The following is a 15307-nucleotide window of genomic DNA, read 5'->3' as shown; positions in this document are numbered from 1 at the left end:
GCGTGGCCCGCCTTCTCCATGTGGGGAGGCCACGATGCTCTGTGCGAAGAGCCTGGCTGCACACTGTGCACGGTGAGTAAACGGTTATTAATAACAGTAATGACGGCCTCCATTTGCTCCTGCAACACCGTTGGCTTCACCGTGGGGCAGGATATACGCTGAAGACGGGCCTTCGGCTTTCCACTCCCATCTCGAACTTAAAGAGGTCAGAAGACAGTTTACATAAAAGGCCCATCTCCTGTTCTGCTCTCTGCCGGGGCCCCAGCTGCTTCCTTTGATTAAATCCGCCGACAACCGTGTTAGCATCCCTTTGGGACACTAAACGCTCCCGTCTGCACACACTCACAAATTCATAAATGCCTCGGCACACACGGGATGCCCACAGGCTACAATATGTGCACAGGTCCCCGAATATGGGGCCCCGGCCAGTTAACAGAAGGGTCCTGCAGTGTCGCCTGGGGTAGCACACAGAGGGGGCGGGAAGGGAGGACGGGGCGGAAAAGACCAGTCTCTCCTTCATCCTGAGCGCATCTCACACTCGGCGCCTCCCTAGGAGGGCAGCTGAGACGGTCTGGACGGAGCTCAGGGCCTTCTCTAGAGGAAGGGGGGCAGGGGTGGGGCTGGAGGGCAGCAGCCCCTGCAGGAACCCAGCCTGGAGAAGGGAGAACACAGGACGTGGAAGAGGTGACGGCAGGTGTTGGGGAGAAGCAGGAAACGTGTGGGGCAGCGGGCTTTGAAGAGGCCGACGGCTGTCCCCGCGCTACCCAGGCCCCCTCCAGCTGCAGGAAGCTTTAGAACCACGGGGCACCCAAGGCTCCTGCAGCTCAGGGACCCGGGGCTCCTCCACCTGGCCTTGGAGGACCAGAGCCAGCACTGGCCGCGGCAGCATCTGGAGCCACTAAGAAGGACCACACGGGCAGGGACGACGGTGAAGCCGGGTCAGAGGCGTGACAAGGACCTGGGGCAAGGCACTGCCGAGGCCACTCAGCTCCCTGGCGAAAGGAGAAGTGGGTCACAGGCTCCACCTGCTCTTGATCTCTGGCGTCCAGATTATCCCCCGGCGCCCGGGATGAGCCTGGGGAGGGCCCTGCGTCCTGCCCCTTCTCCTTCCACACGCTGTCCACGCAGCGGGACCACACGTAGCTTTGTACCTTCGGCTCCTAATACAAAAGACACCACGTGTGCGCCAAGTAAACTAAACTTGAAACACTCCTAGCGCTGCATCTGGGATCTAAATTTACTTCCATGAAATTTAAGGTTTTGGCCTTAAATTACCCCTACAAGTAAGCTTCTGCGGGAAAGAATCGACGTCAGCACCTGCTACCTGGAAATCCAGGTCTCATGTCCTGAATGTGCCAGAAGGGGCCCTGTAGGTCACCTGACAGCTCCCTTTCCCTCCTGGCCTGCCTCTGCCCTACAGGCCGTAAAAGCTAAGATCTAGATCCCCTCGCCACCCTCGCGATTCGGGGTGCCCAAGAGACACCATCCTGGCCAATGAGATGCGGTACAAGCCCCTCAAGGAGACAGTTCCTCCAGAATGAAATGGCGAGGCCTCCGCAGTGGTGGTCTTTCTGTCACCCTTTGCCCATTCCTCTTCTACGTTCTCCCTGCCTGGAACGCAGTCGCTGTGCCCGGAGGGAGAGCAGCCATCTTGTGATGTGAAGGCAAGACCATTTGCTACAAGTGGCATTGACAAAGGTGTATCGCTGTGGAGCCTGGTTAATGCTTGGGAGGGGCTGTAGCTGCTGTGGGCAGACAACTTCAAATCGCTTGCCACGGGAGAAAGAAATCTAAGCCCCATCTTTTTTCACAATTGTTAGTTGAACCTTCCCTAATTTGCTGCCTACACACCTGTAAGAGTGATAGAGGCTAATAATGATGGCAACCAAATAAAACTGTAACAAAATGAAAGCAATGAAATTATACACGCACACACGTACGTAATTATTTTCAATGTATATTTCAATTATCAAATGAGGTAAGTTATATAACATTGTAAGTTTTAAAGCATTATTGATGCCATTATTCTACCTAAGATTGCTCATGCCCTAAAAGCCTTTGAAACTTGAAAAGAAAGTGGACAAAGTAAATGCCTCTGGTCCTAGTGAGAAATCCCAGTCCAGGGTCCAGAGAAATCCCAGGTGAGACACCATTCCCCAACAAAAAAGGAAAGGTGGGAAAGCCCTCCTGAAAGAGAGATTCTCACAATCCTGCTTCTCTCGCACACGAGTCCCTTCGTTTACCGGGCAGTAAAAGGCCTCGCAGACTGTAACTCGGCCACAGAACCTGACGACCGGACTGCAGGAGCCAGAGCAGAACACGGGTCAGGGCTGCGGGAGGAAACAAAGCCCCAGAGCCCACAAAGTCCCAGCAGCGGCAGGACACGGGAGGGACGGCCCCACCTATCTGCTGCTTAGCGGATTTCTGATTCTGCACCAGACGATGCTATAAATAAAGCCAGGAATAAATATTCCGTCAGCACATCCCTTGTTTCCTCAGCCTGTGTGTGTTCAGCTGCAGAGCGAGGCTGGCCTCCCTTCCCACCCTCATTATCCTAACGGCGCCCCCCCCCCAACAAAAATGGCAAAGAAGACAGCTAAGACAGCTCTTGTGCCCCCCATTGGTCTGTGCCCACCTCGAGGAGCAGTCTGTCTCCCTTCTGCCCAGACTGCGTGTCTAGGCTGGAAAAGCTCCAAGAAGATAACAAAGGACCTGAGTCTTGTCTTCTCCAAGCAGGCTGTGGTTGCCTGCGGTGGAGATGCCATGGGACCACCCTCTTCCTCCTCCTCCCCCTCCCCTTCCCCTCCTCCTCCTCATCCTCCCCTTCCCCCCTTCCTCCCCCAACCACCCTCTTCCTCCTCCTCCTCCTCCCCTTCCCCTCCTCCTCCCCCTCCCCTTCCTCCTCCTCCTCCCCTCTCCTTCCTCCTCCCCTTCCTCCTCCTCCTCCCCTCTCCTTCCTCCTCCCCTTCCCCCTCCTCCTCCCCTCTCCTTCCTCCTCCCCTTCCCCCTCCTCCTCCTCCCCCCTCCTCCTCCTCCCCTTCCCCCTCCTCCCCCACCTCCCTCTTCTTCCCCCTCCTCCTCCTCCCCCAACCACCCTCTTCCTCCTCTTCCTCCTCCTCCTCTGCCTCCTACTCCTCCTCCCCTTCCCCCTCCTCTTCCTCCCCCACCACCCTCTTCTTCCTCCTCTTCCTCCTCCTCCTCCTCCTCCCCCCTCCCCTCCTCCCCCCTTCCCCCTCCTCCAGCCAGTGTAAAGCACCCCACTGCGTGGACAAGCTGGGTGTGATGGGCAAAATAATCAGACAGTGGCTCTGGGAACCGAGACTAGCAATCAGACTAAGTAAAATTTAACAGAGAAATCGTAAAAGTGCGTGACTCTTTATTGACTGATCATTATCGGTTGGTTGGTCTGTAGATGGATAAGCTGTCGTGTCCCAAGCACAGAGTACACGGGTGTGTCCCGGCCAGCTCGGCTGCTGCCAACAAAGCACCACAGGCGGACGGCTTCAACCTCTGGCATCCGCTCCTCACGGCTCTGGAGGCTAGAGGTCGGCAATGGGGCTGCCGAGGTCGGGTCCTGGTGCGTCGTAGACGGCCCCCTGTCCCCGCCGTGTCCCCACGTGGACTTTCAAGCCCGCCAGCGTCCTTCCTCTTCTTCCTCCGGTGCCATGGATCCTATTTGATTAGGACCCCACACTACGACCTCACTTAACCGTACTTAATGTCCTCGGAGGTCCCATCTCTAAATACAGCCACACTGGTGGTTAGGACATGTGAATTTGGAGGGGGTGGGGACTCTATGGACGTGTATACGTACATGCATGCGTGTGTCTGTATACACATGGTGCTCGTGATGCATTACACAGTGTAGAAACGCAGGCGGGCACACACGTATTTGAACGTCTATCGTTAGACCGACGGGAATCCTTCGGTTATTATTTTGGCTACGTCTGTGACTTAGGGGCCACCATCTACACCGAATTGCAGATCTGGGCCTGGAACACCCCCGGTGGGGTTCCTTGAGGTCCCTGCTCCCTGCGTGGCTCTTCCAGAGCCAGGACAGACGGTGCCTTCCGCATGGCACGGATCGGGGACCACGGACCACGACCGGCACCCGCCGCCCTGCCCACGCCCCTCCTGAACAACCGTCCGAGCACATTCCCCTCCATGCCAGCAGCGAGAGCGGCACCGGCCGGCCTGGGGGGGAGGGGGGGGGGTTCCAGGTGCACGAGGCAATCGGAGTTCCTGCAAACAGAAGGCATTACTGGCTGCACAGGCCGGCAGGCACGTCCCCACCGCATCTTTTCGCTCCTCCCTGGGAGCCCCGGCCAAGTCCCGTCCACTGTCCCCAGCACGTCTCCTGCAGCACACTGGTCCCCTCACTGGTGGCCTCTGAGCACAGACCCCCTGGGGGTACAAGACCCCAGGAACACACCTTCTGTCCCAGGTTCACTAACCCTCTCAGCGGGAACAAGAGAGGCCTCGCGAATGTGGTCTGAGGGTGAAAGGAGACAGGACAGCCAGTGATTGATCCCCATCAGCCATCCCTGCCACCACACAGGCTTGGAGGGACAACAGCTTCGTTTTCTCCATGGGGTCAGTGACCACGTGCTCTCACGCTCCCAAAGTCGGCGGCAGCCAGATCCCCTCCGCAGTGTGTGTCTGGAGGACAGCCCTCTGCCTCAATGCCTGGCACCGTGGGGAGGCCTGATGTGGGGCGGGCAGGGCCACCGGGGTGCCCACACACCCAGGCCTCCACAAGGCTCCCGGTGGGATGGGGCAGGGTTCCCAAGAATGCCTCCAAGCGGTTCATCTCAGACACCCCGAACCAAACAGACTTCACCTCCTCTGGAGGAATCATTTTTAAGTCCAAGTTGAGCTCCTGAGTCCATGTGGTGAAAACCAACCTTCCGGTGCAAAGACCAGAAGGACAGGGCTGGCCCCGTCCCTCCTTCTCCAGCCCCACAGCACAGGCCGTCGTCAGCCGGCCCCCGACGAGGCTCGTTCCCGCCAGGTCAGGTCAGTAATAAAGCCCTCTGCTCCCGAGCACCAGATTAGAGGTCAGGCTTGGGACGGCACTGTGCCACCATTTCGTCCGCTTCTGACCCAGACGGTTCCTATGCAGGTGGCCCTCCCCTCCCGTCACTGGTAGATGAGGCAGGAAGCAATCCCATGCACAGATGGAACTAAAGCCCAAAACGATGGCCGGTCATTTAGAGCTGTCCTCTGCCTGTACTTCCAACGTGGTTTAAGTTTGTTTCTTTATTTTGAGAGGGACGGAGGGACTGCAGGCAGGGGAGGGGCAGAGAGCGAGGGAGACAGGGAAACCCGAGCAGGCTCTGCACGGTCAGAGCAGAGCCCGATGCGAGGCTGGATCTCACAAACCCGAGATCATGACCTGAGCCGAAATCAAGAGTCAGAGGCTTAACCAACTGGGCCACCCAGGCGCCCTCCAACGTGTCTGACAATTAAATGGACGTGTGCGTCCCGTCACTCTGTGTTTGCAGCGCACTTACCCAAAAATCGGAACCCATTTTAAATGTCTGCTTTGGGAGGCCGTACTCACATAAAGGACCGGTGGGAGCTTGCACGGCATGTGCCACCAGAGAGGACGCGTCCTCCGCTCGGGAGAAGGCCGGCGGGCTCCGCACCCAGATGAGGAAGTGTGGCTTTGGTCACTTCACGCTACCGTTCCTCCCGTGGGCGTGACACAGGGCTCCCCAAGGCTGCCACGGAGGCTGCAGTGCCCTTCCGGAGCCTCTGTCCTCAGGATCCCAAAGCTCCCCCAAGCTGCAGCTGGGCTCCAGTCACTGCCTTTTCACACACTGCCTTCCCTCGCAGCCCCCGCCCCGGCCCCAGCACACCTGCAGTAATGCAGTCGTCACTGACATGTCTGTGTCAATGCACGTGGCCACGTCCGTCTGGATCTGTGTGTATGTGCTTCTGTGTGTGTGTCTGTGCGTCTGTGTCGGTCTGGATCCGTGTGTGTGTGTGTGTGTGTGTGTCTGGATCTGTATGTGCCTGTATCTGGGCTCTGTAACTTCCACCACCGTCACCCACAATGCTGCTTCCTCGTCACCAAACCATAATGCCTGTGTCTTCCTTTTTTGCACAACTTAGTATTTGCTTTCAAAACGTAGAAAAAGATCTTACGGAAGAAGGAAAAAGTATCATTCTGTCTCCACGTACACACACAGCTTCACCGTCTTCACCAGCCCGCAGCTTCAAACTCAATTTGTGGCCCGTGGCCCCAGGTGACAGGGGCTCATCAGGCAGTCACGCAGGCAGCAGCCCACTTTGAGCGGGTCTGGGGGTGCAGACACGGCAGCCCCCCAGCGGCAAAGCCAGGGCACTTGACGGCCGGACCCGCCAAACAGGGCACCGCGTGGGTGAGTGGTGGCCCCCAGAAAGGTGTGTCCCCTTGGACCCTGTGAATGTCACCTTATTTTGAAAGTCCTCGCAGGTGCCATTAAGATTCTGGACCTGGATTGTCCAGGTGGGACCTAAGCCCAGCAACAAACATCACTGGGAGAGACAGGGGAGACACGTGGAGAAGACGGAGCCACGTGAACACAGGCGCAGATCGGGGCAGCGCTGCCTCAGGAGCACCCGGAGCCACCAGAAGCCCGCGGGAGGCAGGAAGGACCCCCACCCCCCCAGCTGCCGACGCCTTGATTTCCGGTCTCTGGAACCAGAAGCTCAACCTCCATTGTTTTAAGCCACCCGGTTTGTGGCGCTCTGTTTCGGCAGCCACACAAAACTCCCAGGGCACAGGCAGACGTTCCGGAGCAGGTCCCTGTGCTCGGTGCTCATCCCACTCCAAGGATCCCTCCTCACGGCCGCTGTCCTGCCCTAGGAGAATCGCCCGAGTTTACGAGGAACCAGGCTCCCGGGACCTGCACATCCTGCAGCGGAAAGGCGCAGCCCTTGGCCATTTCACTGGTGTCCGTGAACCCGCCTCCCTCAGGATGGTACACCCTCTAGGAAACCGGCTGCAGGAAATCACAATGCTGCTCTGTATTTTTTAACGTTTATTTATTTTGAGAGAGAGAGAGAGCGAGAGAGCATGCAGGTGAACAGGGGAGGGGCACAGAGGGAAAGGGAGAGAATCCCAAGCAGGCCCTGCACGGTCAGCGCAGAGCCCGACACAGGGCTCAATCTCTCAAACACTGAGATCATGACCGGAGCCAAAACCAAGAGTCAGACCCTTCACGGACTGAGCCCCCAGGCGGCTCCAGAATTCTGCCTGGAGAACAAATTGTATGAATATTACTCACACTTTGGGGGAAGCAATAGTTGACGGTTTACAAGATATACTGTACTACACTATAAAATGTTATAAAAATAACTGCACGGAATACATGATGTAAATACTTAAAGGCTTTATTATCTGCTTCCGTCTAATCGAAATCCATGTACAGTTACGCTGAACACATTCTTTAGGCACCATAACTGAAAATATAAAACACAAAACCAACTCAAAGTATTGCTCCAATAAAAGCAATTTTTCTTTGTTTTAAGGTGTGAAACCATGGTAAAATGGAAAAGAAACAGCACATAAAAAGAAAACCATTAGGTGGATCTTTAAAAACTTAATGTAACTATTATAGCGAATATTCCCGAGACTACTCTGCTGTGGACAATTAAATGCATCGCACTCAAAGACGTGCGATCCCCAGCCATTTGAAAGCTCAGGGACCGAACAGACGCACATCGGGGACAGAGGGGCAGCCGGGGGCACAGCTCTGCCCGCCCTCCGGGCCCCACCGTCCCCCAGGGCCAAGGACGAGGACAGGGTGGCTGGAGGACGGGCCCGGGAAAGCCGCACTGGTGCCGCGGTCAGTCCCAGCCTGCCTGAAGGTCACAGCGACTCACACAAGACCAGGAGGGTCTTCAGAAAGCAGGACGGTGAAGTTAGGAAGGGGGGTGGTCCTCCCCTCGGATGCTTCGATATTTAGCCATGTCTTCAGGGAATACTTTAGAAAGTTCTTGAATCAACAGGCTTTTAAATTTCTAAGAAGAAAAACATACAGCATCAAAGTATCTTTGTTGGTGACCCGTCACCCAAGTGGCAGACACTCACTCCCCACCCCCCAAGCCTCCAACTCAAAAGAACAGAAACCGTGCCTTCCCTTTGCGTAAGCGGCCGTCCACACTGCCTGCTCATGACCCGGCTACGAGCAATGCCTACGAGCTTAGAACTGTGTTAGAGGTACGTTAACGAACTATCTGAGAGAGGAATCCATGAGCACAACATAAATACTTCAACTAGAAAAGCCCCTCCTGTGAGGTGCCAGCCACACACGTGGAAATGACTTTTGCAGACAACACACGTAACGGGAATCCTCACACAATATTTAACTAAGCAATTATTAACTCAAACCACGTCAAACTCGCCGTGTGCAAACAGCTTGATCAAAGCTTTCGGAGCACCTGGAAACCTCTCTACTGCAAATGCTGTGGCTTCTTGATCCTACTTATCCGCCTCACACTTGTTCTAATCCGGTCTGAAAAGCAGCGAAGCACCTGCCAGCATCTGAAAGCCTTTCCGTGAGAGTCACACTGAAAGGCAGCTCTACAGACACGAGCAGACCTCACACATGTTCTCAAGGGACACCGCACCTCAACACAACCACCGTCTAAGCTGGAACTCGGGCAAGGTTAAACACACGGTCCGCGGGGCAGACGAAGGCCACGGAACTGCGCCACGAGGCCCGCACAGATCTCCGATGATGAGACGGATGCGCGCCGAAGGTCACAGTCCCCATGCGTCACCGCCCGCAGGGATCCCCACACTGTCCGCGGCGCTGGAGTCGACCAGGGCGAGGCCAAAGCAGGAGCCGAGCGCACACGGACCAAAACCCGTCCGCTCGCTCACAAGGGCACCGGCCACCACGGCCTGATGTCCTGAGGGCGACGCTGAGCTCAAGGGCAACGCACCCCAAACTGACAAAACAGGAAGGAAGCTGCGGGCACCACACAGACCATCACAGCAGTGCCACGCGCAGGGCAGGCTACCCGGCACCAGGACGGATCACCAGGGGGGACGTTAGGAAGCCCGGTGACCCAGGGCAGCAGGTGACAAAGTCGTCACGGTCATCCAGGCAGGGCCTCTCTGCTCCTTCCCCGCGCTCAGCCACAGAGCTCTGGGCCCTGGGCCCCGAGCCCCGAGGTCACCGCGTGGCCATCCCCGCACACACGAGATACCGGCCTGGAACTCAGTGAGCGCTAGGCCCCAGCAGGGACACAACGCTCGTCCCCAAGGTGCTGGAGCCCAGGCTGCCACGGACGAGATGGGAGAGGAAGGGAAGAGGGGCATCCTCCTCAGGCACCCCCATGGAAAGGTTGGTCCCCAAGGCCTGAGGAGGAGACGCAGGCTGAGCCCCGAGGACGGTGGGTGCAGAGGACAGGCCAGAGCTCCAGAGAAGGCCGCGCGAGAGGGAACAGGAGGAAGGGGGACACGAGGCCGGGCAGCCAGGCAGGGGTGAGGAGTGGGTGGAGGCGGGAGCTCGCAGCACGAAGCCAGCACGCACGGGCGATGAGGGGACGGCGCAGCGTGGGAAAGGAAGAACCACGCACCCCAATCTGAACCACCGCTCAGTCAATGTAAATTAAAAAAAAAAAAAAAAAAAAAGCCCCGCATATTTCACGTCCAAGATGCATGGAATTCTCCAGTTCTCATCAAAGCAAAGAACACACAGAGAAGTGCTCTGTGGAGCGCTGAGGACAGGGGCCACAGCACGAACGGGCCTGGAGCCAGGCGCTGGAGACAAGCACTGAACAAGGAGCAGGGAATAAAGATTTCGGAACCTTCTAAGCCCCGGAACCATCATTCCAGGAAACGGCAGAACAGACGGCATCAAAAAGCAGCAAAGTACAAACGTGCAGTTGGTCTTACGCCAACGGCTGGCCAGCGACAAGGAACCGTCACGAGAATTCGCCTGGGCAGGCCACCACCTGCTGCGTCCCGTCCGCCCCGACCAGGCCCTCCGCTGCTCTGTGTTACTGACCGCCCGTTACACACAGAGGTCTCCGCTGTGCCACCGTGTGAAATAGTGCACGTTTTACCACGTGTGGAAAGGAACAAGGTCTATCGGCCAAATCTGCTTTGTAAGGATCTCTTCACATTCGGACCTTAGTTGGTGCTCACAAGCGCCTTACCTTCATGGTGTCGATCTTGCCTTTCACCTGTTCATTCCTGGCCAGGGCCCTCTCCAGGCACTCTTTGGTGTAGAGTTGGGGGTTTCGGCCTTGATCTATGTATCTGGAGACAGCAAACACCTCCATTAACGTTCTCCTGGCTGACGCCTGTTCTCAGTTTTCTCAGGGACAGAAAGGAGCGAGTGCACACAACTTCACACGGCCTTGGTTGGACAAAACAGTGCCCGGGAACCAAGTGAATCAGGATTCTCCCATTTACGCAAGTATAGATGATGTGATCTATGACTTCTAATAGCGCGACTGACTCACGCAATCAAGCAATGACCAATTACAACCCAAGCGAGCTTCACATCCTCAGTGTTTACTTCAGTTCCCTTGACCCTCACAATAACCTGTAAGGTCAGGCAGCTCTCGACAAAGAGAGGACCGACGTGAGCCAGGGTTTCAGGCCGGGGAGGGGTTCTCGCCAAGATGTGGCCTCCACTCCGGGGGGGGGGGGGGGGGGCACCCCATCAGTCCCCGGGCAATCCCTTTGCACAGGAGCCTGGGGGCTGCCAGAGCAGCCAGGGAGCTGTGCACGGGGCAGCCCCAGCCCTGCCGGCCCCAAGATTACACACAAACTGTTGTACCACTTTTGGGGGGCGGGGGCCCTGACACACTACTTCCCTAAATACACCCAAGTAACATGAATTTAACAGAGGGATTCTCTCCAATTGTTTCTAAATTGTAGAGCTGTTTTTGAGATTTCTGACACTTGTCCCCAAGATGTCTTCATTCGCCTGCAGACTTCACCAAGCGCACTGGCTGCATGAATACCCACGTTTACCAGCCGTGGGCCACGTGCCCACTTCCGTACCTTACAGACCTTCATACCCTTCAACTACACTAATTTCTCATTACAAAGGAAAAGAAATCACGGCCACGAAGTCCAATTTATGCTCCAACAAAAAACTGTCACTTCAGAGATTAAAAAAAAAAAAAACAAAAACACCGTTCACTTACTGTTAATGGCATAAAAACTGGCCTTTAATTATGACAGATAAAAAAATCAATACATCACATGTTTTAGAAATTCCATTTTATTGTAATGTTTTTGAAATGATGGAATGAAAGAAGCCAAGTTAGGGTTAGTTCTGAACAAAACACATCCAATTCTGAAGAAAAACACCTGACAGGCTCAAGTGTCCGAGACAAGTAACTGTCTCAACAGCAACAGCGTTCGGATGGGGCTCTCTCTCCAGGCCCGAGGGCCAAGTGCGCTCCCGCGGACACAGCAACCCCCAGTCCCGGAGAGAGGAGCACGGGTTACAGTTTTCTCTCTGCCACAGTCACTGTGCCTGTCTGGAAGCGTGAGCTAAAAAAGGCCCCTGAGACCCTGGAAACTCCTCCCACCTCGTGCACATCGACGGACAGTTCTCACCTGCTACCTGGTGGAGCTCAGAGGCCATCGCGGTCCCAACGCCCCGGATGAATCTCAACCGTCCCTTCTGCCCCCCGACTGTGGCCGTGGTGGCCCAGGCCACACCGCCTGCTGCCCATACACAATCAGTCCCCATCCCTTTCTCTCACTGGCCCTTCAGAAGGCTGGGGCAGTCACCCGGCATCTGGCCTGACATCCATCCCACACATTCACCGCCAGAACAGCACTAATGAGGACACTTCAGGAAAAGCAAATTAGCCTCCACGTTCCTGCAATTCACAGGCAGGCAGGCAGGCAGGCAGCCACCGTCCAGGAGCCTAAAGCCGTTAACACACGCACGCGGAGAACTCGATGGGCTCACAGAACACGCTAAGAACACGCAACACCATGGCCAGGGAGAAAGGACAGGGCCAAGAGCAGTAAGAGTGCAGCCTGTGTGTCCCGTCTATGTAGGCAGCTCCTGAGCTGTGCTGTCACGAGGCCCTGTATCTCTGACCTTTCCGCGACGTTAAAATGGTAACGTTTCCCTTAACTGTCCAAGGAAATCTAGTGACTCAACATTTGCAGTTTTAAGGCCAAAAGGACTGACATGCTCTTGCCATCAATGCTGGCTCCGCCTCCGGAGAGAGACGCTGCCTGGCAAGAGACATCGGCTCTGGGCGAGGAAGGACGAGTCCAGAATTTTTCTCGTAACTCTGACACTTAGGAGCCACACAGCCCGACGCAGTTACTTAGCAGTTCTCTCACCTGTAAAATCAGTGTGATAAAACCTGAACTAAACAAATCTGTAACTTTATTTCCTGGAGGCGTTCTCTGGGCCACGCCTAGGACAGGCACACACAGCTCTCCAGCAACAAACAGTGAACAGCCTTCCCAATTTCACTTGGTCTAAGAACCTTTATTTCCCCCCCCAGAGCAGATATTTGCCATCTACTAAAATTAGCACTCCCAGCGCAGCCTGAAAGACACCACACCAAATTACTTCTCACGCTGTTTCTGCCTATAGTTTTTTCTTTTTTCTTTTATAACAGCCCGAGTAGAACTTTTTATCCCTCAAGAAAAAAAGCGATATGGACTTTCGAGAGCCTATGGTGTTTTTCACATATTTAATAAACCTTTACTCACATGTTAACTCTTTTTCAACAATATGTAGATTTTTTTTTTTTTTTGAGTTTTTAATCCTATTAAAACACAGGCTCCCTGAAAGCAAGTAATTTTCGTCTATCTTCACTGGCTTATCCCCAGCACCTATAATGTGCTAAACGCCAGTAGCTGAAGGAGTCATTATAGCATCATTAAACAAGAATTCTACTCAAATGAAAATCAAGAATGATACTTACTCAAAAACTTCTAAAGGCACAGTAATGTCATGAAGCTGCTGCCTGCACTTATCAATATCCTGTAAGCCAGTAACGATAAAATTCCTGGGGGAAAAAAACAAAAGTGGGCCATGTGGTTAATTCACATGACAGCAGGAACACCACCCAGGTGGCCAACCAGAACTCCACAGGAGACAGAGTTCCTTACCCCAACAAGGCGCATGGCTCTGTTTAGCTACAGAATTCCTAGGAAAGCTCTGGAGTTGGAGAATACCCTCAGGTATCTGACTTTCTTCCTTTTTTCATGTATTTATTTTTGAGAGAGAGAGAGTGAGCGCACGCAGGGGAGGGGCAGAAAGGGAGGGGACAGAGGATCTGAAGCAGGCTCTGTGCAGACAGCACAGAGCCAGATGTGAGGCTTGAACTCATGAACAGCGAGATCATGACCTGAGCTGAAGGCAGACGCTTAACCACTGAGTCACCCAGGCAACCCTTGACTTTCTTTTCTAAAGTAGAAACAGCCAATACGGGGGGGACAGAAACCAACCCTTTTGAGAATCTGATGAAAACTATCAATCTTCCCTCAAAAACAATTACCCTGACTTCCACCTGGTTTTGTGTGCAATTTCAGAGAACAGATGGGGCAGCAGACTCCCACTTAAGAGCCCATCCTCCGAGTCTGGGGGTAAGAAAACTATCCCTGGCTGGTTCAATCTCAGCCTCCTTTTGGAGGCTTCAGAGATCACCAGGCTAGTCCCCCTGCACTGGGTTTGTAACGCTGGGTTGCAATTATGTTGGATGTCTGTACCCCCTATAAAGCCGAGCCCTGCATCAGGACATTCTGTTCGCGTATTTGCCTCTTGTTCATCCCAGGGCCTGATACCATGGCCAGCACGGAGCTGTTGCCAAAAAAGTTAATAAACGGTCTGCAACCTTCCTCACCACCTCCCCCATCCAACTCCTCCACATTCAGGCCTCCGCAGCAAGTGGTTTCAGACCCCTCTGCTTCCGGGGCTCAATCCGGTGCACTCCCCCGTGAAGTCCGCCTCCCCTCTGGGGACGGGGACAGAAGTCCCAAGGAGGGCCCAGGAGAAAAGGAAGGAGTCACACGCGCTCGAGGACAGGCTTTGATTATCAGGCCCAGAAACTGCAGTCGGCCCATGGTGAAGTCTCCAAATGGGCCCCCAAGAAAAGGCTGCAGCAAAGCAGAGCAGGAGGGAGGAGGGCCGGCAAGAGGCGGCGGCGAGCCCGCCCCGGGCGCACAGCCTGGAGCGAGACCAGGCCCAGACGACGGCGGAGAGGGGCGGCTCCCGGCCAGGCCCCGGCTCCCCCGCGGCCCGGCTCCCCGGCGCGACTCCCGGCAGACGCCGCCCCGCCAGCCCCGGCAGACGCCCGCGGACTCGGGCCGCCACTCACAGCTTCTGGTTGAGCCCGGCCTGGCTGCTGGGCTGGAAGTCGCTGACGATGATGCCGAGCTGCCGGATGTTCTCCACGAACTTCTCCAGGTGCTCCTCGAGGTGGTCGAACTTCTCCGCCATGGCCCCACAACAAACACCGCCCCGCGCGTGGTCCTGCTCCGCCGCTTCCTGCTTCCGCCCGAGCCCGCCGCCACTTCCGTTTCCTCCAGAGGCAGGAGGCGGGGTCTGAGGGGCTACCCGCGCGGCCGGGGGGGGCGGGACCTAGGCTGTGGGCGGGGCGAGCGTTGGGGGCGTGGTCTGGGCCGGGATCGGCGTGCGGGGGCGGAGCTCGAGCGCAGGGAGGGACGGAAGCCAGCTCAGCCCCGCCCCAGCAGCCCCGAGCCGCCCAGGTGAGCGGGATCCTTCCAGCTAAACCGGGGCCCCAGGTGTTGTCAGTCCTCAGGACTGCCCTGTTGCTCTGAGGCCCGCCAGGAGCTAGCCCTGGGGACCTGCGACACCTCGTTCTGCCTCCCCTAGCCCTGCGCAAGCTAGCCTCTGAGCCTTCGTTCTCGTCCATCAACTTGGAATATTGAGTGCAGACAGCTGCTTGAGATTAGACTGGTTTAAGACCCCGAGCGCAACAGGCAGTGCTTGGAAACAGTAGCTTATCCCCACGAGGAAAATGACTTTTTTTTTTCTGAATATACAAATTACTCATTGCAAATAATTAAAACAATACAGGAAAAAATATAATGAAGAAAGAGGGAAAGACACCTGAAATCCTGCACCCTGACATAACCATCTTTAAGATCTCGGATACCACTCACTCCTGCATTTCTTTATTTGCAGAGTCCAGCAGGCACCCCCCCCACCCCACCCCCACCTGCTCCCCTGGAGGCTGGCCTCCCTCAGCCAGGCTCAGGCCCTCTTGGAGCCACCCAGCCTTGGCCCTGGCACTGAAAGTCAGCTCGTGCTGGGCTTTGGACCTGCGACTTTCCCAGTAGTGAACTATC

The 15307-nt window shown here is 55.7% G+C and overlaps 1 protein-coding gene across 4 annotated transcripts in view; it reads right to left on the bottom strand.

The window, feature by feature from the left end:
* MED10 (mediator complex subunit 10) overlaps positions 1-14514 on the bottom strand; it is a 181263-nt gene extending 166749 nt beyond the window's left edge. The window contains exons 1-4 of one of the 4 annotated variants that reach the window (XM_045442610.1): positions 14314-14514; positions 12919-13002; positions 10159-10261; positions 7365-8010 (exon numbers count right to left, since the gene is read on the bottom strand). In XM_045442610.1, the coding sequence (XP_045298566.1) occupies positions 7912-8010; positions 10159-10261; positions 12919-13002; positions 14314-14435 (408 nt within the window). In that variant the 5' untranslated portion in view covers positions 14436-14514 and the 3' untranslated portion in view covers positions 7365-7911. Of the gene's footprint in view, positions 1-7364; positions 8011-10158; positions 10262-12918; positions 13003-14313 lie in introns of those variants that run through there. The other 3 variants (XM_045442590.1, XM_045442600.1, XM_045442618.1) reach the window with 3 other exon arrangements.
* Between the last annotated feature and the right edge of the window lie 793 nt (positions 14515-15307).

This window comes from Leopardus geoffroyi, chromosome A1, assembly GCF_018350155.1.
Source record: "Leopardus geoffroyi isolate Oge1 chromosome A1, O.geoffroyi_Oge1_pat1.0, whole genome shotgun sequence".
In the NCBI taxonomy this organism is placed as follows: Eukaryota; Metazoa; Chordata; class Mammalia; order Carnivora; family Felidae; genus Leopardus; species Leopardus geoffroyi.
This window is presented reverse-complemented; position numbering and strand designations above follow the sequence as displayed.